This window comes from Myotis lucifugus, unplaced genomic scaffold (genome assembly GCF_000147115.1).
Source record: "Myotis lucifugus unplaced genomic scaffold, Myoluc2.0 scaffold_145, whole genome shotgun sequence".
NCBI classification, from domain to species: domain Eukaryota; kingdom Metazoa; phylum Chordata; class Mammalia; order Chiroptera; family Vespertilionidae; genus Myotis; species Myotis lucifugus.
The window spans coordinates 2,123,462-2,148,598 of NW_005871193.1; the positions used below are offsets into that span (position 1 = coordinate 2,123,462).

Here is a 25,137-nt window from a genome sequence, read left to right on the forward strand (position 1 = left end):
CAGGAGCTGAAGGGAGAGACACTGAGGTGATCAGTCACGAGGTATCATGGGTTCCAGTCAGAAGTCCTGGGTTCTGGTCCTGCCTTGGCACTTTCTAGCTTTGAGCCTCAGTTTTGTCATTGATAAAATAGGGATGGTCCCTGCCCTGCCTACCTCACAAGCTTTCATGAGACCCAGCAGGAACCAAACTCATGGAAGTGCTTTAAGAGCCCTTGAACATGGCGATGTGCGGGCTGTCACTTATCAGAGAATTTCCAAAACTTCATTTCTGGATGTTGCATCCCAGGTCGGTTCCCAGGGCCACACCTCTGGGCGCTGCTGCCTCTGGTGCCCACGGGGGACTGAGGCTTCTTCCCACATCCTTCTGGGTGGATGTGGCTCACGGGCCTCCAGGCTCCTCAGTGGTCCTGTGCGCACCCCTCCCCCTGGCCCCTACACACCAGATTTATCACAAGCTCCTCCAAACACAAAACAATGACGTCCGCAGTGGAAATCGAGAGTGAGGCTCAGAGCAGGTGCAGAGGAAGCGTGTGTGGGGGCGGGCAACCTGCCCTGCCCACCCTATCTGTGTCTCTACCAGCCCGGAGCAGCTGTACTCGTGACTTCCTGCAACCACACTCGGCCAACGGGTCAGTGGGCAGCCTCAGGCTCTGATTAGAGTGAGTGAAGGCCAGAGGCCACAGGTCCCCTTAGCCTCCATCCTTCCTGACTTCGAGGGCTTTGCCACATAGCTGGGCAGCTATGGGTTCCATGTCTGGGATTGCCTTGGAAAGAGAGAGAACAAATGAAGGAATGTGTCATAGGTGTGATTGTGGGCGTGAGTGTGTGTGAGCGTGAATGTGTAGTGTGTAATGGGTGAGAGTTGAGTGACATATAGCTGTAATGTGTAAGTGTGTGACAGTGTGAGGTGTGCGGTGGAATGTTATGTGTGATGTTAGTGTGTGCATATATGATGTGTGGCATAATGATGTGTGTGTGTGTGTGTGTGATATGTGAATATGTGACGTGTGGCTGAGTGTGCATATTGTGTTGTATGATACGTGAATGTGTGCTGTGTAGTTTGAGTGTGTGATGTGTGAACATGTGGTGTGTGAAGATGAGAATTGTCTTTGCTGTGGCTGGGGCCTGCCAGGAGGTGCTGAGGATGTGTGGGATGAGTGGGTAGGAGAGATTTTCACATCTTGTGTGGCCCAAATAAAACCCTCAGAAAAACCACATTGGGTTGTTAAGAGCAAGAATTAGGGGTCTGAGGACATGTAGACAGGAAGTGAATGTTTCGAGTCTCAAAGCTTCAAGACCTTGGCTTGTCCAGTCTCTGCCTCCACGTTGCTGCCCCAGGGTCTCAGGGTTGAGCCCCAGGGAAGGCTGATGCCTGGCTAAATTGCAAAGTGGAAAACACTTACTGTTTTTCTCTTTACCCTCTCTTATTTGTCTCTCATTTAACCTCATTTCTCCTTCCTGATTCAGGGCTGCTGTATTGCCCTGGTGCTCCTGCTCCCAGGAGAAGATCTGATCAGCTGAAATACACTAATGGAAGGAGGCTCGATGGTCAAACATCCTCTAGGAGCAATGAGTGATCAGAAGGGATGGACAGGATGGAAACATTCAGAGCCCGATGACTGGTAGGTGGAGGCAATAAATATACCACATACACTGGTACCGAGGACTTAGAACACTTCTCCTCTGGTCAAATTTAATCTCTAGTAACTTAGGCTTCATTGTCCTCCCTATGTTACAGATGGGAGAAGAAGAATATTTCTCAGAAGGTTGTTGTGAGGATTGCATGGGTCAGCATTGCAAAGGGCTTCACACAGGGTCTGGAGTAATGTCTGAGAGCAGGGGAGAGTAGCCATTGTCATTAGGTGGAGATGGTCGTTATTGGTTCTGCTTGACTAATGCATCACCCTGCTTTGACCTCCCTGTGACCAGGCTCCCAAGGGCCATCTTCTGGGCCTTTTCAGACTGAAGGCTGAGATCCTCAAGTGGCCCTTTCCATGACCCAGTCAGAAGTCCTGGGTTCTGGTCCTGCCTTGGCACTTTCTAGCTTTGAGCCTTATTAGTATCCCATGTTGGCTATTAACCCACTTTCTTCTTCATTGAAGGGTTTCTCTGTCCAATAAGCTGCATAGAACCAGGTGCACTTTGGGGAGTACATTGTTGTACTTGCTATCACCTATTGACAGTATCAGTCAAGAATAATATAGGATTGTCTGCAGCTTTAGTGACATATCTTGGCTTTTGATTGTAAGGACTGATATAGGCTGCACAAGCTTAGGATTGGCTGCAGGTTGTTGGCATTAATATGGAAGCTGCACCTTAAGCCTCTGCCCCAAGCATGACCCTTTGGTGAGTCAGAGAGCAGTTTCCCAGGGGTAAAACTGTGATAGGGTTTGATACACACCTGTAGTGTTGGGGCTCCTGGACTGATTTGCTCTCATTCCGGAGAAGCTAGGTATGTATCCCCGTTGTAGAGGACAGAGAAATATTCCAGACAACCACCCCTCCCGGCCAGGGAGGAGCCCAAGGCTCAGGACTGGGCACTGGGGTTGGTGGGGCTGGAGGGGAGACGAGGAGGACTGATGTCTGAGTCCTGTCAAGGGCAGGCTTAGGAAGCATGTGGCATCAGAAGCATCATGTTCAAGGCCTGGGTGGAAGTGAAGGTTGTGCCCCACCCCAGGCAGGAGAGAAGGCTGGGAAGAACTCTCTCCCAGAGAGAACTCTCCATACACAGAGCCCGGAGGAGGAGTCTGGGCTGGGGTGGGCGCTTATAGGTTCTGACAAGTTTCAGTGCTAGAACCTAGGAATGGCCTTAGCAGACAATGGTGGTTTTTTGGTGTGTTTTTTAATCTAATCACTGTCCTCCAAGTGACTTTGGATCAACTATTCTAAAAGCCAAGCTATTCTTTAAGTAGCTTCTAGGTGATATTCCTGTGGAGGGAGTTTATTTATTTGGTAACTTGAGTTTTGATGAACAGTTTCTTGATCTTGGAGGATACCCCATTAAGGTATGAAATTCAAGGTCAAGTATTTTATGGATCCTTCACCAAGATTTTTTTTAATGCCTAAGAGGAGCACCGATTGTACCTGCTTTCAGTTTGTTCTGTTATAAACAGTCTTAATTATGTTCTATTACACAGAGGTTTGGGGTCTTGACCACTGGTGGTGACCAAATTATTCTTGTATTGAATATAATCTTGGTCCCATTTGGAGGGAATTTCATAGCTCTCCTCAGCCCAGTGATGGAGATAGAAGAGACTTTGTTTTAGATACATGTTATGGGGTGCCTGAAAGTGGGGTCCAAGCAAACTTCTCTGAAAGGGTTGTCTGGGAAACAGAATGCATGGGGGACAGATGCAGTCTAAGCCTCTTTGGTGGAAATCATAGTCTTTAATTATTAATTAAGTCACATTTTTATTTGGTAGCAAGTGCCAGCTGGTGGAGGTACAGAGCTCAGAGGGAGAAAGACCTTAAACCTTAGTTCTTTGGAGACCAGACCCTCCCTTGGCACCATCACATACCCTCTTATCTTCCCTTCCACTTGGTACTCTTCTAATACAGGGGCTGTGAGTGTTGGACCATTCTCTTATCCTCTTAGATTCATGTGAGTGACAGAAAGGGAACCGGTTGTCTTACCAGAGGTGGGGCTTGGGAAAGACCAGCCTCCATTTGCAATTTTGTCTTCCTCTCCCCCTCCCTCCCCTTCTGCTTGTTCTAGAATCCTGTTTTCACCAGGAGAGCAGGGGCTCTTGTAGAGAGATCCCTGGCCAAGAAAACAGGAGTCACCAAATCAGTGTAACTCATTTGGTGCCCCTAAGCAAACCTCTTCACCTCTCAGGACCTCAATTTTCTACCCTGTAAAGTGTTAAGAACGTGTATTTAAGGTTCATTGTATATATGCCCATGTTACAGGATCCCTAAGACCTCAGGACTCTAGACATTTTCTGATTTGTCCCAAGGTGGACAGAGAGGTGAGTATACCTGATGAGGATTTCAGGTCGTAGTGAGTACAATACACTGAGAGGAGCTGTGGCTTCCAAGGACTCAGTGATGTTTACACAAAGGCTGCATGCAGGCTGGGTGTGCAGCATCTCTGTTCATTCTGCTAGATGCCTGGGTTCTGGTGAGGATTAATGTGTGTGTGTGTGTGTGTGTGTGTGTGTGTGTGTGTTTCATTTTTATTTATTGATCGATTTGAGAGAGAAAGAGAGAAACGTTGATTTATTGTTCCACTTATTTATGCATTCATGGTTGCGTCCTATATGTGTCCTGTCCAGGGATGGAACCTGCAACCTTGTAGTATCAGGATGACGCTCTAACCAATTGAGCTATCTGGCCAGAGTTCGTATATGTATTTTCAATGAAGGAAAGAAGAAGAGAGGATGGATGGGAGGGAGGGGATAAGAGATGAAGGGATGGAGTAAAGAGGAGAATCCCATTGCCATCCCATAATAAGGGTACAGAGAAGCCCTGAATGGCCCTCCTTTCTAAAATTACCTCCCACCCTTCCTGAGCTCTTTTTTTCTTTTTTCTTTTCTTTTCTTTTCTTTTTTTTTTTTTGAGGAGGCCTTTCTAAAAATTCCTTCTCCTTCCACACCTTAGTTGTCGCATTAGAAAGAAGTTCCCTCAGGCAGGAACTCCTCACATCACCTGGCCCCCAACAGGAACAATGAAGCCAGGATTGGATGCCACTGAAGAGGGACTAGGTAGGAAAAGCCTGGGTGGGGTTGCGTGCAGGCAGCGAGCCCCCCGAGCTGAGGGCCCTAAGGATCAACGTGATTCTGAAGGTGATTGTCAAGGGTGGAAGGAGGAGGCAGGGCGCTTGGCCTAGGCTTCGCTGGGGCCATCTTGGACGTTGGTCGCCATGTTGTTGGCCTGGAGCAGGAAGGCAGTGTGGGCCATGTCAGCTTCCTCCTTGGAGGACTGAAGGGGAACGAGAGAGGAGTCAGTGTTTGGAGCATTCGCTCAGCAAGTGGGGTCGGAAGGAGAGGATACACTAAATATCCTGAATTCATAACCCTGGCCCCGCAACCCAAGCCTGTGTTGACTACCTGTGCTTACGCCAGCCCCCATGCTTACCAACAAGAAACGGAAAGTCACAGCTTCTAAAAATATCTCCCTCTGGTCTCACTACCTCCTTCCGACACATGGAGTGGAACCCTCTGCTGCCTGGGCCTGTCCCCGGAAGCTCTGCCCACACAGTTCATGAGGGCAAGGGGTCGAGGCGGGCAGCAGCCACATTGGGTGAGTGGTCCAGGCTTCCTCTACCCGCCCAGGGACACAGCACAAGACTGGAGGGGAAAGGCTGTCTCCAGAACTAACTGGTTCCCCTAATCGTTCCAAATGCTGGGCTTGGCTGCTGTGAGGGAGAGCAGACCTGATAAACGCTATCACCTTGGGATCAGGGAGGCCGAGGGGAGGGTGATAGTGACCCAAAGGCAGGAGTCCCCTCTGGTAGGGGAGTCGCACTTGGTTGGGGTGGGGAGGGACATCTAGTGACTATCAAATTGCCCACCAGCCTCAAATGTCTTCCAGGCCCAGGCGAAAGGCCCGTCATGAGCAAACTCTCAAGGGAGGGTGGGTGACATGAAGTCCATGGGCCCCCAGCCCAGGAGGAGCACCTGCCTAACCACTAGCCTTTCATATTTGACCTTCCCACGCTGGGGCCAAACTTCATGCACTTGCCTTGCTCCTCCCCAGCCTCCCTCCCTCCTGTGTGCGTTCAGCCTATACACATAGTGCATCTACCTGCCCAGCGCCACGCCAGTAAAATGCGTCTCAGCCTCAGACATTTCTCCTGAACACTGCTCATCCCGCCGCCCCTGCTGACACAGCCCTACTCTGAGGTAGTTATTCCTAATGTCTAACTGCAGTCCCTCATACTGTGTTTCTTTGTCACCGAAGGAGGCCTCCTTCCCCCTCCTCACCCTTACCCTCTTGGCCTTCTTGGGCTCTTGGGTCTCCACAGTGTCCTCGGTGGTGGCCGTGAGCTCTGTGTGAAGAGAAGGGGGTGAATTAGCCCTCACTAGCCTCCCATTCCCACCCCACGCAGAGTCAGCTCTAGTTCTTTTTTAAAAAAAATGTTTTCATTGATTTTTAGAAAGGGAGGAAGGGAGAGGGAGAGAGAGGTAGAAACATCAATGGTGAGCGAGAATCATTGATTGGCTGTCTCCTGCACACCCCATACTGGGGACCGAGTCTGCAACCTGGGCATGTGCCCTGACTGGGAATCGAACCGGCGACCTCCTGGTGCATAGGTCTATGCTCAACCACTGAGCCACACCTGCCGGGTAGAATCAGCTCTAATTCTTGCTCTCCTAGGGGTCAGGCATCCTCTCAAGTGAGGGACGTACCATCTTCTCCTCCGAGAGATGTCTCCTGAGTGATAGTGATCGTAGAGGCTCCCATGTTGTCATTGGTTCCAAAATCCCTGGAGTTCTCCAAGTCCGTCATGCTGAAGTCTGTCCTGTAGCTTCCAATCGAAACCCGGTCTGTCAGGGGAAAGAGGAGTTGGTGTAGGGATGGGATTGAGGACATATGAGAGCAGGGCGTGCTGCTTCTCTCAGAGGGAGCCTCCCAGGACAGCTGGGGGGTGGAGGGGGCAGGGTCTCTGGCTGCTCATCTCTATGACCCAAAGCAGAATGGAAGTGTTCTGAGTCCCCTCCCAGTCTTGGTTCATGAATAATCAATGCTCACTAATCCCTGGTCTGTTTGTCACTTTGAGACCTTTCCGTGCACAGCGCCTCGTGTTGTTCTCTCCTCTGCCCTCTGAGGTGGTATGATGATCCCTTTCCTGAACCGTGAGGTGTGAAATGGGACACCCAAAGTCACACATCCAATCAGTTCTCAGATTAGGCTGGAAGTGCAGGTGCCCGAGCACCCTGCTGTCCTCTTTAGCAGCTCTGCCTCTGAACTTGGACCTGAGCCAGCGGGGGGTGGCCTTCCAGAGATAGCAGCACTTCATGTAAGTTTGGGGCACCTGCGGGTTTATCTTTCCCCACCCTGCTTCCCCAGAACGTCTTCTTGAGTTGATGAAAGAGCAGAGAACATGGCAGCCCCCCACCCAAGGGGTGGGAGGTGGGGGGCAGGGAGCATCCCGGGACTCACCAACGTTCCTCCTATGCCGGGCTCTAACCACCGCCACCGCCATGGCCCCCAGTGCTAGCACCAGGGCCAGGGGCACCAGCGTGGAGACCAGCACTGTGGAGCTCCCTCCTTGTCCGGCAGAGCTGGAAGAGAGATTGGGTGCGTTCGTCATGGAAAAGGAAACCTGGGCGCCCTGCGTTGTGCTGGCTTTGGCTAGATCTTCCTCTCAGGTGGACCCAGTCCCTCCTCCTGATAGAACCCTCCAGCTCCATTGTGCTAAGAAACCTTCCCAGACACGGCAAAGGCAAGGGCTGGGCCTTCTCTGCATCCCAGGCCTGGGAAATTGACCTGGGCGGTAAACACTGCCCCAGCCCCTGGAGAAGGGCCGAGAGCACCAATGGCCTCTCCCAGTCACCACAGTGGCAGTGAGGGCTGCCCCATGATCAGGAAGTAGACAGGCTCTCCTGCTCAGACCTGGGGGCCCAGCCTCACTTCCTTGGCCTCTGAGATGCTCTCTGAGTGGGAGCCCCAAATCCTTCCTCACCTGCCAGTGTCTGCAGATGCTTTGCTCCTGTCCTCTGGTTTTCCACTATCCTTCACTGGTTTGTCCTCTGCAAAAAGGCTGGGATCTTTAATGACTTGGTTCTCGATCACCTTGACACGTGGCTCTATCACCTTAACAGGTGGCTCCATCACCTTGACAGGTGGCTCTATCACCTTGACAGGTGGCTCTATCACCTCCTTGCCCGGAGCCGCTGCGTTCACTTGGCTGACATCGTGGGATGCTGGAGAGAGCAGAGTGGGGCTGAATTGTGGCTCTTTCTCTACGTTTGCACTTCTGAGGCTAGGGAGTCTGAGGAGTGGGACTTTATTGTGACTCACAGGGTCAGAGTGAGATTTCAAAGCTGTTAGGGTAGGGACCAGGATGACACTAGACGTAGAGGAGTGATGGTCTCGTGTTTGTCACAAATGACCTCTGCCCCATTAATACCAAATTCATTCTTTATTCTCATCTACAAGGCTCCGTATCATAGATCCAACTGTGCATAAGGGCTGACCCACCCATCATTTGAGGACAAGGAGATTTTTCACAGCTTTAAAACCCTGCCCAACGCCTCCTGACTGTAGGGCTGGGTGCGATAGTGCTGCCCCCTGGTGGGAGCATGGCGCTTGGTTCCTCAGTGAGGCAGAACAGTAGGCCCCAGACAATTGCATTTCTAGAGGGACTAAAAATACCCGCATTAGGGATAAAACATTTCAGGTGACATTTAAGAAAGAGGAGTAAAAGGCCAACTTACTAGAAGAGGTTGCCTTAGCTTTCTTTCTCAGACCTTGCAGGAGAAGGCATCTGGCTGTCTATAGAGACCCGGCTTTGGCAGAGTGTATTGCATAGGACAATGACTTAGAAATTTCTATATAAAAAGGAAGATCTCTACATATAGAAAGGTTTTCAAATGGCCCAGAGGGGCAACCATGGGACTTGTCTTGAAGCTGAGGTTAAATGGCAGGCCTGCTATTTTTTTCTTGGTTTGTGTGTTTATTTGGGATGCCCCTTTTGGAGGGCTGAGACTCTGTGGGGGCTAAACCTCTTCTATCCCAGCCTCTTGGAGCCAAACCTGGGCCCCCACCCAGCAGGAGCCTTTCTCTGGGGTCCCGGGGGAAGCAGGCCTTGGCCTTGAAGACTCACCCTTCGCCTTCTCCTTGACCTCCACGTAGACAGCCACGGTGTCTCCGAATTGGGGCCCATCCTTCACCCCACACCAGTACCAGCCTGCATCCTCCTTGGTGACTGGGTTCAGGATCAGGGAGGTGAGCTGGTTGTTCGGGTCGCAGTTCACAGAGGCCTGCCTGGAGGCCTCGTTTTGGCTGGGCAGGACCTTGCAACCTTTGTTGCTCCACTTGCACCAGTATTTCTCGTAGGAGAAGAACTTGCATGGCGAGTGGCAGGGCACCTTGAGAGTGTCTCCCAGCCACGCAATGGCTTTCTCGGGTGCCTTGAGGTTTGGCTCTCCTGGAGCAGGAAGGGAGGGAGGGAGGGAGGGAGAAATAGGCACAGAAGTTGGCACTGGTGACGATGCTGCAGGGAAATGGCTGTGGTGGGGACCTTGGTCCACAGCTCATTTCCTTTTTGGACAGCATTATAAAGAATGGCATTATAAGACATGTAATTACATGTAATTATGCACCCAGGTAATAATTTTTAGGAGTGACCACCAGGAAGCAATCAGTCTATCACAGAACAGAGAACCTTGCACACTAGCTTCAGTTGGCTTTCCTTGCTCTTCTTTCCTGGACTCAATACAAAGGCTGGGCTCACGTCAGATAGGATGGATGAAGTGAGCCCAAGTGAAGGATGCTTGCTGCAGGTCTGAAAGCATGACCTCTCCATAGGCAGGCTCTCTCCTGAGGTCTGTCCCACCAGCATGGAGGTGGGTGAAGTAGAAGAGTGGTAGGGGGTGATGCTGTTGCTGACTGGAGGAGCCCTGGGCTGCCTCCCTTCCCACTTTTCCAGTTCAGCTCCTTTTTTTTTTAAATCCTCATCTGAGAATATGTTTTTCTATTGATTTTTTAGAGAGAAAGAAAAACATTGATAGGTTGCCTCCTATATATGCCCCAACCAGGGATTGAACTGGCAACGTGGGTATATACCCTGACCAGGAATCGAACCCACTACCTTTTGGTGCCCGGGCTGATGCTCCAATCAATCGAGCCACCCGACCAGGGCTTACCTTCCACAATCTTGAGCTCCACCGTGAACCACCAGCGAGTATCACCGCTGGTCAGACACCAGTAGAAGCCAGCATCCTTGGTGGTGAGCTGGTTGAGAATGACCGTGTAGGTGCCATTGCCTGGCTCTTCGTGCAGGACGAGCCTGCCCTCGTAGGGTTTGCTCTGCTCCTTAACCAGCCCCTCGTTGCTCACCAGCTGTGGGCAGCCACTGTTTTGCTCATCCCAGCGACACCAGTACTTCTGGCTATTTTTATCCTTAGGCTGGTAGGGGCAGGGCATGGCCACAGAGCCTCCTACCACACCTTTCATCACAGAGACAATACGCGGAATCGTCGTCTCTAGAAGGACAGAGATGGCATGGAAGAAAGTCAACATGGTCTGAGCAGGCTCTTCCCTGGTCTCATTCAGGGTGAGGTTCATACTAATGACCTCACCTGCCCCAGAAAGTGAGAAAGACTTTCCTAACGTCACCGAGCCTGTAGCTGGAGCTGCCCAAACAGACCCCTGTAATCGTCACCGCTAGTCGGGACATCTTGCTCCTTCCCCCACCTTATTCTGAGCAGGAAGGAATTTAAGGAGAGACTACCAGCTCCTCTCTTTGCCTTCTTACAAAATCTTCCTGTATATAACTTTTTGCCTGTTTATTAGCTTGTTCCACAAAAATAGCCTGACGCATTTTCTCCAAATTAAGAAATTATATTTAGAACGGTGTGATTTAAAATACAAACTCTGTAGCACAGATACGTTTAATTGTTGGGGACCCCAAGGGCCCTCCCAAAGAGAAGGACAGCCCTTCTCCAAGAAGTTCATGCTGAGGTTCAGCGAGATCCTGGGTGACTGGAGTGGATGAGGAATTTGGTAAGGACCCCACGCCGGACAGAGAAATGATGCCCAGGGGGTGTGAGCCCCTTAAAAGGCACAAGGGCAGTAAGTACTGGTTTGTTGTTTCTTATGAGGGTAACTCCATGCAGAGTGCTCTGGGGTGAGAAAGAGCAGGGATTTAAGTATTTCGCCATATTGGTGGCTCACCAAAGTAGAGCTTAGTAAGCCAGATCTTGCTGAATAACAATCAATCCTAAGAGATGTTGGAGCGGAACATTTAGAGGCAGGGTGTTGCCTTCCTGGGAAAGCTTTGAGAGCAACACAAGCCACTGATTCTATCATCTGAGTGTAAGTCAGAAGGAGCCATCCGCTAAGAGTTAGGGAGAAAGGACAGATGGGCCTGCAAGTCCTGGGATGCCATGTGGTGTCCTCACTGTGGCTCTCTGAAGCCCAGCCAATCTACAAGTCTTGCTTCAAGCAGGAGCTTCACTCTCCGCATGTCTATTAACCAGGGACAGCCATCAGAATGATGACAGAGAAGAACTAAAAGATAACACGAGGCAGAGGCTGTGTTTCCTAGCTGTCCTGTACAGCTGCCCACATAGCATCCAGTTCAGGGCTCGTCCGTGAACAGATATTGTTGACTGACAGATGAAGACTGAATAGACTCACCGGGAGTGAGCTAGGCTCTCACCTGCCAGAGCGCCCCACCTCTTCCCTCCCCCGCTCTCAAGTCTCACCTTCATTGACGAAGAGTTGCCATGCCTGCATGGGCCAGCCTTCCTGAGGTTCCCCATCAGAGTGGGCTCCACACAGGTAGCTCCCAGCATCCTCTTTCCTCAGGCCAGTAATATGCACACTGAAGGAGCCCTGGTTCTTGAGAGTAATCAGGATCCTTCCATCAAAGGCCTGAGCCCTTGTCCCCAGGGTGTTGATGACCACTTCACAGGCTTTATCTTTGTTCACCCGGCACAGAAATTTGGGCAGACGTGCCATTTCGGGGTCCACGGTGCAGTCAAAGGTCGCTGAGCCCCTCAGGTCTCCATAAAGTAGCTCAGGCTCAGGCTTCAGCACTTTGAGGTCGACATTGCTTTTGTCACCCCTAGAATCATCCCCAGCCTGGCAGACATACTTCCCGGCATCGCTGAGCCTGACTCGGTTGATGATGAAGCTGAACGATAGCTGGCTGGTGTCCTGAATAGTGATTTCAGCTCTGTTGCTGTAGTCAGGGCTCACATACCCAGTGGAGTCGGTGACTAGAACACACTGCTTGCCTGTCTTCTTGCACACAGACTTCCTCTGCATAGCATTCTCGGACGTGAAAGGGCAGTTGATGATCACTTTTTTGCCCACGTCTGCTGTATAGACTCGAATGCCGTTTTGGAGCCCGGGACCTGCAGGATGAGGAGCAGGAAGTGAGTTGTGGTTTCACTTTCTGGAGACATAGGACTACTCAGTGTTCCCAGTGAAGGTCTGGGTGAGCCCGTTACCTTTACTGCTGTTTCCTCCATGAAGTCCACCCCCTCCCCCCACCCCCCGCCCCACAAGCTGGCATTAATCTTTCCATCTTCTGTGTTCTCCTTTTACTTACATCTGTATCACATACATCCAGTCTTGTGTTTAGTTAATTATGTTCCCCACAGACTGGAAGTCCCTCGAGGGCAGATGCTTTACACATGTTCAACTCCCATGCAGGACCTAGCATGATGCCTCTACACAGTCAGTGTCCAAATTAACGTGCATTAAAATGAGCAGAATGAATGTCAGCACAAGGGCATGGATTTCAGTGTATTGTGAGAGAGTTTCTAAACTGTACAACAGTCTAAACATGGAATGCACTTCTTTGTGAAGTAATGAATTTCTGCCATTTATACTGTTTGACCGGTGGCTGCATCCCCATCATCTCCAATGTTCTCCTGGATGTCCTATATAGGGCCAACTTTAAGCTCTCCTTAGCCCTTAAGACTCTGATTTTATGAATCTCCACAATCACCTGAATTAACTCTTTATTGGGTCCACAGATAATACTAAGCACACCCCCAAAACAGAAAAACATATCTTTGGGAATCCCTCAAAATTTCCTCCCTTAAGACCTTTCTCTTTTAATTTCCCTTCATTATCTAAAATGCCCTTGTCATTGAAACCTTGTCACAAAAATCTTTATTTATTTTTTTTATTTTCTCAATTAGAACGGGCTTGTTCAAAGGCCCGTCCTTTCAGAGCCCTGGTCTTTGGAAAAGAACTGGCCATATAGTTTATGCTGAGAGTGTTGATGGACTAATGGGTCCTGGATAAAAAATGCATTTTCAAAGAAGCCTTCTGGTGACCTGAAGTCTTGATCTAAAGGGTGCACTAGTAGCAGGAATTTAAGGATCCCTCTACATCTCTCCCTGCCTTTTCTACATCCCTCAGCACATAGACCTCCCGTCCCACCTCACCAAACACTAGAGTTGTTCTCCTAATGCGCTTAGAAGCTAGGGCCTCAGTAAAACCCTAAAATGTAATAGGCCCCAAAGATCTAGAAAAGTCCATCTGCCACTCCCAGATAGGTGCCATCTGTCTCATTCTCATGTTTTGTTACCAAAGGTCCTTGCCTCCAGAGGGAGGAGGACGCACAGCCTTCCCCACCTCATACTAGGCTCCCTTTCCCTCTCATCACATTCTTCCTCTAGCCCTCCCATTGCACCTGGGATGATTCCCTCTCACTCTCCCACAGAAGCCCAAGGATCCTCACCTTGGATGACCTCCAGGTTCACATCAAAGTACAGGCCTTGGTTAACAATGCCTACACCACACTTGTAGTGCCCAGTGTCATTCTGGGTGAGATGGCCAATGTCTACCACAAACATGTTGTGCTCTGGAAAATCGGTGATGTTGGCTCTGCCCTCATAGTCCTTGGAGAAGTAGATGTCCGAGATGAGGGTAGTGCAACGGCCCCTGGCTCCCTGCTTGCACCAGTACTTCCGGGAATGCCGGTTGACAGAGGTGGCTGGGTAGAAGCATTTGATGGACACTGAGCTGCCTTCCACTCTGCTCACCTCCTGGGGGCCGAAGATGGGACTCTTCATGGAGACCACTGTGGGGACAGAGAACAGAGGCTTTCTGAGGTCGTGGGAGGTAAAACCTGCTGAAAGAATGCCGATAGCCCACCTTAAGGAGATGACATTTCCACCCAACTCACGGGCCTTCAGTGGATTATTTGCCTGTACTACAGCTAGACAATTGCTGCTATTGGGTAAAAGAAGTGATTAATCATTAAATTCCAATGATAATTTATTAATGATAATCATTCGAAGGACAATGAAATGTGAACTTATTTAATGACTAGAGACCCGATGCATGAAATTCGTGTAAGAGTAGGCCTTCCTTCCCCTGGCTGCCGGCACCAGCTTCCCTCTGGCACCCCGGACCCGGGCTTCCCTTGCAGCCCCAGCTTCGTCCGAAAGGACATCCGGTCTAATTAGCATATTATGCTTTAATTATAGATATCCCTTGGTTATTTAAAAAAAAACACTTTTGTAGGGTGCTAAACTTTTGCATTTACTGTCTGTATTTTCCTAAAAACACATTCTAGATTATTTTTTTTTCTAGATAAAAATATTGAGAGCCAGGAAGGATAAGTCATTTTTTCCCAAACCCCATTCATCTCATAGAGATGTTTGGCTCAAGGTCTAGGTCTTTTTTAAAATTCCCAGTGAAGAGCAGACCCCTGGCCTTGAAATGAGAAACTTCCATTTCTGTTCCTGATCCGCAATCTATTTTCCCCATCACCTGTGTGATCCCTTCTTGAGGGAATATACTTTTTGAGAGGGGCATCCCTGGGGATGGGCCTGATCTCAGTGTCCCCAGGGAACTGGATCCTGCAGGGGGTGGGCTGGGACCTGGCATACACACCTGGGAGGACAGCCAGCAGGCAGGCGAGGAAGAAGAGCGACATCGTTGGTGGCTCCCTCTGGGCTGCGGGGCCCAGGCCAATTTCTTGCTTGGATGCTGAAAGACAATGGCATGAGGGGATGAAGCTCCTATGCCTTCCAAGTCTACATGACCTTAGAGTTCCTGTAACACCAGTTTGGTGTTGTATCTCCAGTAATGGACATAAATCCTATTGAAAGAATGAATGACTCCGCCTTTCCCATTAGAACTCAAAGTCTTGTCACCTCACAGTACTTTTCGTTCCTCAAAAGTCATCATGTATATTTTTATCTTCTCAACTCATCTGCAACTTTCTCTGGGACAGGACACAAGTGCCATTTCTTCGGTATTTCCGCCTGGGAGGCACAGTCCTGAGCATGATCTGCAAGATCTCAGGAACGGCTCGCTGGATGGTTGGTTACTACCAACATGTGGTCCCATCTCTCCGTCTCAGCTGCCGTCCTGGGAGGTGGAGGGGGGCTGCCATATTTTATGGTGTGTTCATATGAGTAAACCAAGACCCATAGAGAAAGCTTAGTAAGGATTAAAGTTTCAAATGTAACAACGATGGGCATAACCACCATCAACTGTTTTCTTACATGTTCCAGGCACTGTGTGAAATAATGTAGGTGTATTGTCTCATTGAAACTTGATATCAGCCCTTATGAGGTAGGGATTCTTATCCACATCTTACATAGGAAGAAATGAAAGCTTAAAGATTAAGTGCCTTTCTCAAGGTCGCACAAGGATCAAGTGTGTGGGTGGGGAAGGTGGGCGAGATTTGAACTCAGCTTTGCCGGACTCTCAAATCCAAACTCATAATCTCTCCCACTGCACTGTAATTACACCTCAAATACAGCAGTGTGCTTAGCCCATGAGCTTGTTCCTGTTATTTATTTATTTATTTTGGTTAATCCTCACCCGAGGATATTTTCCCATTGATTTTTAGAGAGAGTGGAAGGGAGAGGGAAAGACAGAGAGACACATTAATGTGAGAGGGACACATGGGTTGACTGCCTCCTGACCAGGGCCGGGGAACCTGAAATCGAGGTATGTGCCCTTGACCAGAATCTAACCCGGGACCCGTCAGTCCGAGGGCCGACGCTATATCCACTGAGCCAAGCCTGCTAGGCCTACGGCCTTATTCCTGTTATTTTAGACTCCTCGTTGCTCTAAAACCCTGTCCTTTACACTATTTCTCTGAAGCTTCATAACTTCCCTTTAAATAAGACAAAACAGATAGAATTATAGCCATCTTATGCAGAAGAAAATCAAGATCTTGAGATGCTGAATGATACGCCCCTGATTCCCCCAGAGACTTGGTTCTTGCTATCCTGCCTGGAGCGCCTGGGCAGACGAAAGCCTCTCAGAGAGTGCAGCGCAGGTGGACCTTGTCGAGTCTGTGGACACAGCCCAGAGCTGGGGAGAGTTGAGGGTCCCAGGGCCCAGTCTGACCACAGCTGTTTTTAGGACACAAGCTGCAGCCCAGGGGAGGAGAGGGGAGTCCCTGCTTTCCCACAGACTCTGGCAGGCTTTAAACTTGCCAATGAACTTGAAAGCAAGAGTGTTGAAGGAGAGACGCATGTTAACTGAGCTTGGGCAATAATGAGCCACCCCAAACATAAGGAAGCTCAAAGCAGTAGGGAGTCGGACGGCTCTCCCAGGCTCCCCTTACTGCCCAGCCCTCGCTGCCCAGCAGCGACTCCCTTCGCTAGCCTGAGCCAAAGGCAATAGAGCTGTTTATCTTGGTTATTTCTTTTTCTTGGGGGAATTTCCCAGCAAGGAACCTTTCTATTTCCTTGTGTAGATAAAGGTACTCTGTTTCTCCAGTTCTTTGGAAGAGGAAGGGGAGCAGGATGGGGTGTTGGGGGGGCGGGGGGTGGGGACAGATATGGGTGTCAGGTGGCAATTTGAGGCTCTTGATTCTGGTTAATTGCCCTGGACCGTTCACACCAGGCCAATGATTAACTTCTGGAGTGGGGCCTTCGCCAAACGCCACATCAGCCTCACCCTGGAGGGGCTCAGGGGACGCTGGCTGGGGAACCACCTGTTTGAGCAACTGGAGTCACCGTGAGGGAGGCTCCCAGGTGGGAGCAAGTGTCAGAAGGCTGAGAAGTCTGTGTCCTCTGGGACACATGGCTGCAGAGTCTGGGGGAATCTACCACCTGCCATTTGCACTGGCCTTGGGTTCAGTGGCAGGTAGGAGGGCAAAATGCCACTTGCCGTTTTAAGAGCCACCAGCAGTGGCTCTCCGTGGTTCTGGTTCTCTATTTAGATAAGCCAGCTTCTTAATATTTCTGTGAGACTGAAGTGAGTCTTCCCATGGGCTGAGCTGGGGATGCAGCCCTCCTCGAATGGGTAAAAGCGATTCGCCCTGGTCACAGAGAGTCAGATGCCAGGGTTTGCAACAGGCATCCCGATGTTCAGCACAGGCTTCCTCTCATGTGTGACATGTTTGGATGGCTGTGGGTGTCCGGGTTTGGGGAAGATACACGCGTGTACCCGTGACTCTTTGCACAGCCATGGGCCAGAGATGCAAGCAGCAGGCATGCACAGCTGCAAGGGCAAATCTGGCAGAGGGTGGTCTTGGAGAGGAAACACAGTCTAGTCCAGCCGTGGACAAACTACGGCCCGCGGGCTGGATCTGGCCCGTTTGAAATGAATAAAACTAAAAAAAAAAAAAAGACCGTACCCTTTTATGTAATGATGTTTACTTTAAATTTATATTAGTTCACACAAACACTCCATCCATGCTTTTGTTCCGGCCCTCCGGTCCAGTTTAAGAACCCATTGTGGCCCTCAAGTCAAAAAGTTTGCCCACCCCTGGTCTAAGCTCTCTGTCACTATGCTATTCTGCGGGGCCTTGAGGTAGAGGGGAAACAGTTGGGAGAAGGAAATCCAATCGTGGAGAAGTTAGTTTCGTTCTCTGCCCTCCACCTTTCACAGAAGACTTAGTTCCAGCAGAGGGACACCTGAACCCAGAGGTAGCTGCCAACAAGATGTTTCTTCCTGGAAATAATAATGGCTGCTATTTATTGGGCACCTACCATGTGCAGGGCATGTTACAGTTGTTTCCTGTAACCAGACACTTGCCTCCAAAGCTTCTCTCTACCACGTCCTACTGTGTCAAGGCCAGGGTCTGGGCGACCGTGGCCTCAGCCCACTCAGAAGGGCGAGACACAGATTCGGGGAGTCCCTGCTGAGCACGTGCCTGGGTCATACTACTTTTCAAAAGTTGGTTATTTCGTTTCTCAGGTGATGTCAACATGTCCCCATGACCACATCAAATGACTGCGCCAAAATGTCATCGTTCGTACATGTGGGTGACCTGACACCACTCGCACTAGCTCATGGAGTCTTAGTTTCCCGACTATAAGATGCGATTGTGACACCCACCCTGCCTACCACCCAGGTGTGTTTCAGGCGGGAATGAGATTAGAGGCCGGGTAGGTGGATTCATTACGTGGAAGTTGCTGCTGTCACTCTCTTTATAAAACAAAGCCACCAAGAGCGAGGGCTGCCCAGGGACAGACAATGACCGCAGAGCTCAGATGCTCTCCTGACTCCTGGTGCATGGCTCTTTCTGCAGCAGCCCCACATCCAGGCCAGAAGGAGGCATGCAGAGCGCAGAGCTGCTCCGGGCAGACCAGACAGCGGCCTTCTACCTTATCCCAGGAATCCGCGCGTCCCCTCTCCAGATGCTAAGGAACCTGTAATTCCCCTCATGAAGGGGAGAGGGACGGCTGTGTCCAAAACAGAGCCAGCAGCTCGGGCGACCCCAGGCCTCAGACAGTTGCAGGAAGGGAACTGGGGCGGCGAGGATGGAGCTTGTGCTGGAGGCGCAGGGCTGGCTTGGGGACCCTGTCAGGATGGGCAAGAGGAAGGGCGTGGAGGAGAGGACTATGTCTGCAGAGCCAGGAATAGCATCAGGACGCCAGAACGCCAGCTGTCCTGGGGAGCGGGTTCTGTCCACCTTACTCGCTCACCCTGGGAGGATCTCATTTTCCCCACCTTAGCAAAGGCAGAACAATATGGTGCTACACCTCATGGAGCAAAGCTGGGTTGAAATTAGGCTCTCAGAGCTTCCTCGAAGCCCCGGAAAAGGGGCTGCATGAGCCCTCACCAGGAAGCTGGAGGAGGAGAAAGCGCCAAAGGCTAGAAGAGTCGCTGCTATGTGCGGGGCACTTTATACGCATTATCTTATCCAGGTCTGTCTGATGCTCACAAGTCCTTGAGTAACTGAACTAAATAAAAAAAAACACCCAACAGTTGTTACTTTTGCTCAGGAGTTTTCAAAGCAATTTCACACATATTTGAACCTCACATTTCAACCTCACATCCACCCAGGTGATGGGTGTTATTTTTATCCATATTTTACAGAGGAAGACACTAAGGCTTAGAGAGCCATGAGGGGACTTGCCTAAGGCCACACACTGCACCTGTGGAGGGGTTAGCAGGGAACTCAGGGCTCAAACTTGGAGAACAACCACATGTGCTGAGCACAGACATCCTTCTTCCCACCTGCAAAATTCCACAGACAAGGGGTGGGGGCTTCCACACTCCTGCGCCCCTACCCATCTCTCTGGGATCTGCACCTCTACTCCCCAAGCATGTGCTCAGTCCTCCTCGCCTGGCGCTGGGAGGCTGAGAGCCTGTGAATGTAGGGGGTTGCCTATGCCACCATCCCAGGCCCTTCCAGATGGTATCCCATCTGGGGATCCCAGAGCAGCCACACTTACTTTTAGAGACTTGCTTCTCTCGCGTCGAGTCAGTTTCGGGGGAACAGCCTGCTGGCGAGTCCACAACCCCTGCCTTCCTAGGAGTTGCCAGCAGGACACTGGGTGCTGCTGCCAAAACTGAAACTATGCACAGTGCTTGGCCCACACCTGGGTTCTTAAAGGGACACTCTCCCACGGGTGTGGCAGCCAGCCAGGGCCACGTGACTCCCACAGATCCTTGCTTTCCTTCCCCTTCAGCTTTCTGGGCTGCCTCCACTGCTTCCCCTTGACCTTGGGGCGACTGTTACTTGGGAAGCCCCACATCATTGCAGCTATAGGGTTTGAGAGCATGAAGGGCCCTTCTGCCACTTTCTAGCTGCGGGGCCCCAGGCACGTCACCTTCATATTTCTTTTCAGGTGGGAAGTAGGGACAGGAACACCAAACCTGAAGGTTGAGGGTATAACCCGATGTTAGATGTAAGACACCAGGCCCAGGCCGTGGTATGATATTGACATGCATTGGATGGAGCGCAGGTGGCAGGGATCGGTCTCAGCCCCCACTCACTCGGGAACACTGCCCCCCAGCCCCTAGGACACGGCCTGGATTGAGCGCCCTCTACACATCTTCTGCGGAGCCCCCTGACCAGTGCCAGTGCTTCCGGGATCTAGAGGGACCGCGGCTCTCTCCTTTCCACTCCTAGAGGAATGAAGACGCTGGCTGCCGCCGGGCTCCCCTGAAATGGTGAACCTCCGAGTCTTGTCAAGACCTGGGCTTGGGGCCACATCAAAGAAGGTGCCGATCTGTGAGCTGGAGTAGAAACCTCCTTCTCCACCTCAGCGAGTCCCTCGTGGCCTTCTGGTCATGACCTGGTCAGGACTCCCAGGTGTTCCCCAAATGACCTTGGCAGTCCTGGGTCACACAGTGAAGCCCCCTCCCCAACACACACACACACACACACACACACACACACACACACACACATGCCTCCCCCTTACCCCATGCCACACAGAATCCTGCCCCTTTCTACCTGTGCAGGGTTGGCCCGTGCTCTCACTCCAGTGTCCTGTAGGCCAAGCCTAGAGGGGAAGGAGAAATAGAGTCCCGGAAAGCACAGGGCGGTCAGAGCCCGGGGGCTTATTTTAGCTCACCACTCACTCACAGGTGGGAACCCACCCACCGTCATGAATTTGGATGGCAAGTAAAGAAATTGTATTTTCTATTATGGAGCTTAATTTCCGACCCTAAATGCACAGCTTGACTAATGTAAGACTTAAATGACCTAGTCACTTCCAAGCAAACTGGGTCCAGTTCAACGGTATCTCAGTTACTTCGTTCCCAATTTAAAACTCACTCTCATTCTAGATGTTCTTTCCCTTTTGTCTCCGTCTCTCCTCTGGGACTCATGTTAAGTCTGGGGTAAGTGGGCCCACTGAATACTAGGACAGAGACTAGGTGAGTGAGGAGGGGAGGACTAGAGGGGAGGGCAGGAAGCTTATCCATGAAACGATTGCTTCTCATGCTGTTTCGGGGGCCCCAGACCTTCTTCCATGTGCTTGTACTCTATGATGGTGGGGTTTCCTAGGTCATGACCCAGCGTGTGTTCCCAGGAGTCCCCAAAACTATCTTAGCAGACCGTGTCAGACACATATGCATGTGCACACACACACACACACACATAGATACTCACACACAAACACATAAAAGCACACACGTGTGAACACACACATGCACAGATACACACACATAAAAGTACACATGTGTGCACACATACACATACACACATGCATAGATACACTTCTAAAGCCCACCTGTTCTATGACCCAGCTTAGGGAAAGGGAAAATGAGAAGTAGAACCCAGGTAAGAACCAGGAAGTCAAAACCCTGCATCTTATTTTGGGCTCAGCCACATGCTGTGGTGTGATTGGAGTCCCCCAGCTTCCCCTCTCTCGTGGTGGTTTCCCCATCTGGGACTCGGTGCCCCTAAAAGTAACCCCTGCATCCCATTCCTGGGGGTGGAGGAACTGGCCAAGAGGCCCAACTGCCCAACTCAATAATAAGGATGGTAACAGCAGTCATTTACCTTCCAAAACTTACTTCACGTGCTTAAGCACTTCCTTCTCTTTTAAAATAATAGTATGAGGAGCATATAATAAGAAGTACAGCCTCTCAATTGACTTTCATGACTCGGGACTTGGCATGAGTCAGTGTGGGGACACGCAGAGCCCTGGCCTGGGGTCAGAACTCCTGGGTCCTGGTTCTGGCTCTGCCTGCAGTTTGCTGAGTGGCCGCTGCCAATTGCGTCCTCCTTTAGGGCTGTGATTATTCCAGCTGCTAAATGGGAGGGCTGGGCCAAATGGTTTCCCGGGGTTTCCTATTTCTAGGATTCTGTTTTCACTGAGCACCGCTTTAGGGTCCTGGAGCTGCTGCAACAAGTCACCATAACCACCGTGGCTTAAAACAACAGAAATGTATTCTCTCTCCGTTCCGGAGGACAAAAGTCAGAAACCAAGGTGTGGGTCGTGACCCCTTTGGGGGTCGAATGACCCTTTCACAGGGGTCGCCTAAGACCATCGGAAAACACATATATAATTACATATTGTTTTTGTGATGAATCACTATGCTTTAATTATGTTCAATTTGTAACAGTGAAAATACATCCTGCATATCAGATATTTACATTTTGATTCATAACAGTAGCAAAATTACAGTTATGAAGTAGCAACGAAAATAATTTTATGGTTGGGGGTCACCACAACATGAGGAACTGTATTAAAGGGTCTCGGCATTAGGAAGTTGAGAACCACTGCTCTGGAGGCTCCATGGAGAATCTGCCCGCCCCCCCTGCCCCTGGCTTCTGGCGGCTGCTGGCATCCCTTGGCATTCTTTGCCTGGTAGCTGCTTGTTCCAATCTCTGCCCTGGTGCTCCTACTGCCTTCTCTGTGGCTGAGAGGTTTCTCTGCCTCTCTCTTCTAAGGATGGTATTTGGGGTCCACCTGGATAATCCGAGGTGATCTTATCTCACGATCCTGAACTGAATCACATCTGCAAAGACCCTTTTCCCAAATAAGGTCACATGTACAGATTCCAGGTTTCATGAGATAAACATGTTTTGGGGGGTGGCATTTTTCAGCCTAGCATGGCATCTATTATGTTCAAGACCAGTTCAAGGTCCGGGCAGATTTGAGACATACAGGAATGGGCATCCCTGTTCCCCAAGGGCATATGGTCTAATTGAGGAGTCATCACATCGCTGCCACCACCAAGGAGAGCAGTCAGGTGGCAGCCAGTGTGGAGAGGCAGGGCAGCCTGTGGAAAGCTCACAGGCTCCAGGCCCAGCACGCCCAGGTTCACATCCAAGCCTGCCACCTGCTAGCTAAGGGACCCTGGACACGTTATTTATAAAACGGGGCTAATTATATTTACCCTGTATGTATGTTAAAAAGATTAAGTATAACGTGCATTAGCTGGCATCTGCTAGGTGCTTATCGATCAGCTTCAATAAATGGGACAGCATAGGCTTCCAAAGCAAAGAGTTATTCCCCACTGATCCATGAAGAACCAAGGGCAGAGAAGTGGAATGACTTGCCCAAGTTTACACAATGAGGCAATGGTGTAGATGAGGGGGGGGGGGGGCGGGGTGGAGCACCAAGGCCTCCCAGCATTGGGCATTTCCCCCGCTTCTAAAACTTTTGAATTGTGTGTTCACAGGCAGCAAAGGACTCCCTTTTGCCCCTTTGATTGATCTTGGGAAGGTTGGAGAGGACCAAACACACAGGCCCACACAGCATCAACCCTTCAGGGTGGCATCCTTAGTTTGATGCTTCAAGACCCTGGGTTGACCCAGCAACCAACAGAAGGGGAGACCACAGTCATACAGTTCCTCCCCACGTCCCCACTGCCCTCCCGGCACCCTTCACTGGGGATGGTTCCTGTGAATGTGGTATGTGAATGAGGTAAGAGGACGGATGAAATGCCTATCACTGCTGTTTACTGCCAGCTCTCTGCTCCCACATGCACATCTCTGGCTGAGTCGATGTTAAACCCCAGCCTGGGCTCAATGTTTAACCTCTGTCGGGAGTCAATGTTTAATCTCTGGCCAGTGAGCCCTGAAACCCAGCATTCCTCAGTAAGCTAATGCTATAGAGTCATTTTAGTATCAACCACTGTAAGACAGAAGTGTGACAGTGAATCTACCAAAGCTAACTAGCCAGCCCCCTCCTCCTTTCTTTTTTTTTTTTTTTAAAGGATATTGACTGTTTGGGATAATCCATGCCCAAGTAGTTTCACCCTTGTTGTCAACAGATAATGATCTGGTATTTCCTCACTCTAGTTGTCATCCATTGGCGGGAGTACAGCATCTACTCCTCCTGTTCTAGTGTCAACTTTTGGGCTGGGGGAGGGCATGGAATGGGGACTACTGCCCTTGTTGCTCAACTCAGTGCTGCTGGTTGGCTTTGTGGTCCCTCGTGTGGTTGCTGTTTAGAATCCACCTGAGAGAGTGGGGATGGGAATAGCACATTTGGTTGGCTGGACTTGGGTAAACTTTTAGGGAGTTTCTGACTCCAGACTTATGTTCAAAGGCGGGAGCCTTTTGTCAGGTGAGCTTCCCTGTTAGGGGGTAGGTAGGAAGACAACTGGCAGCATGTGTCAATGCCAAGAGCAACCTTAGTGAGGGACAAGGCAGAGGAAGACAGGCTGGTGGTGGGCATGTGGGGGTGTGAAAGAGGGGAGAGGGCTTGGCCAGATGAGCAGTTCTAGTCACTGGATAGTGTTGGAGAGCATGACATAGTGGCCAAATGTATGCATCTGAGCCTTAAACCATTTTTTTTTTACATGAACTCACTGCATCACCTCCTTCTCCCTGACCACCTGCCTCCCTGTGTCACAGCCCAGATGTCCAATCCCTCATCTGTTTTCCTAGCTCTGTTGACTCCCAACCAGAGAGTGAAAACTACATTTTTTTCTGGGGCTTCCAGGATGGGGAGGTGTCTGTACTGTCTATCCTTTTGGCTGGTGGAGGAGTAAAGGCAGAGATGGCTGTGTCTTGTCCTGAGGAGGCTGCTATTTGTGGAGAGCAAGGAGCGAGGGGTGGAACTTGAGAGCCTAGCAGTGGAGAGCTGGCCTTGGTCCACGGCTCTCCCAATTCCCCCGAAGCCAGAGAGAGCTTTCGAGACTCTGGTTCTAAGAGGTAAGAGCAGATGAAGCAACCCTTTCTGAGGTTACCAAACCACCCTTTTGCCCTCTCCTACCTCCATCCCTGGCCGGGGAGGGGAAGAAGGAGGAAGATTTTTGGAGCAGACATCCAAAGTCAACGAGTGGAGTGTCAGGTGACAGGGCCCACAGCCCCGCTCATAAGCCCTCAATATCTTCTAAAGACTTGCTGTTTCCTTGTTCCTGGTCTAAACCTGGCCTCTAGCCCAAGGTTTGCTTGGCAGGCAGAATATTGAAAATATCCCATGATCCCCTGCAGCCAGTGGCCGTCTGAGCTGCAGCATTCCCATCTGTACAATGGTGTGCAATCCACTTCTTTCTGGGGATGTATACCGTAATGAATTTTGAGTTGTCTGCACCACACACGTGAAAGAGAGTGCTGGCAAAATGAAGAGCGTCGACCCTTGCAGTCCTCCCCATGCCAGGCTCCGGAGAAACACACTCCCTGATGCCCCTTTCCTGAACATGAAGTACAGACGTGAAGTACATCCTCTTCAGACAAATTGTGGGGCAACTTAGAAAACAGCTTGGGTCATGGCCGTCCTGCTTCTCTTCCGCCTCCCTAAGATATTCAGGGCTGGGGAGCCAGAAACTTATAACATCAGGGAAAGAAGTGGCCCTTAACTGAGCCTCTTTACTCAGAGCAGAACTGTAGATCTA

The 25,137-nt window shown here is 50.5% G+C and overlaps 1 protein-coding gene across 1 annotated transcript; it reads right to left on the reverse strand.

Annotated features, from left to right (window-relative positions):
* Window positions 1-3,372: 3,372 nt before the first annotated feature.
* PIGR (polymeric immunoglobulin receptor) lies at window positions 3,373-19,437 on the reverse strand. The gene is made up of 11 exons (XM_014460947.2): window positions 19,287-19,437; window positions 14,530-14,625; window positions 13,370-13,711; window positions 11,376-12,029; window positions 9,813-10,151; window positions 8,771-9,094; window positions 7,628-7,868; window positions 7,105-7,226; window positions 6,351-6,488; window positions 5,931-5,989; window positions 3,373-4,920 (listed from the first exon to the last, which is right to left on the reverse strand). The coding sequence occupies exons 2-11, from the start codon at window positions 14,570-14,572 to the stop codon at window positions 4,825-4,827; spliced, it is 2,358 nt and encodes a 785-aa protein (XP_014316433.1). The 5' UTR covers window positions 14,573-14,625; window positions 19,287-19,437; the 3' UTR covers window positions 3,373-4,824.
* Window positions 19,438-25,137: the final 5,700 nt, after the last annotated feature.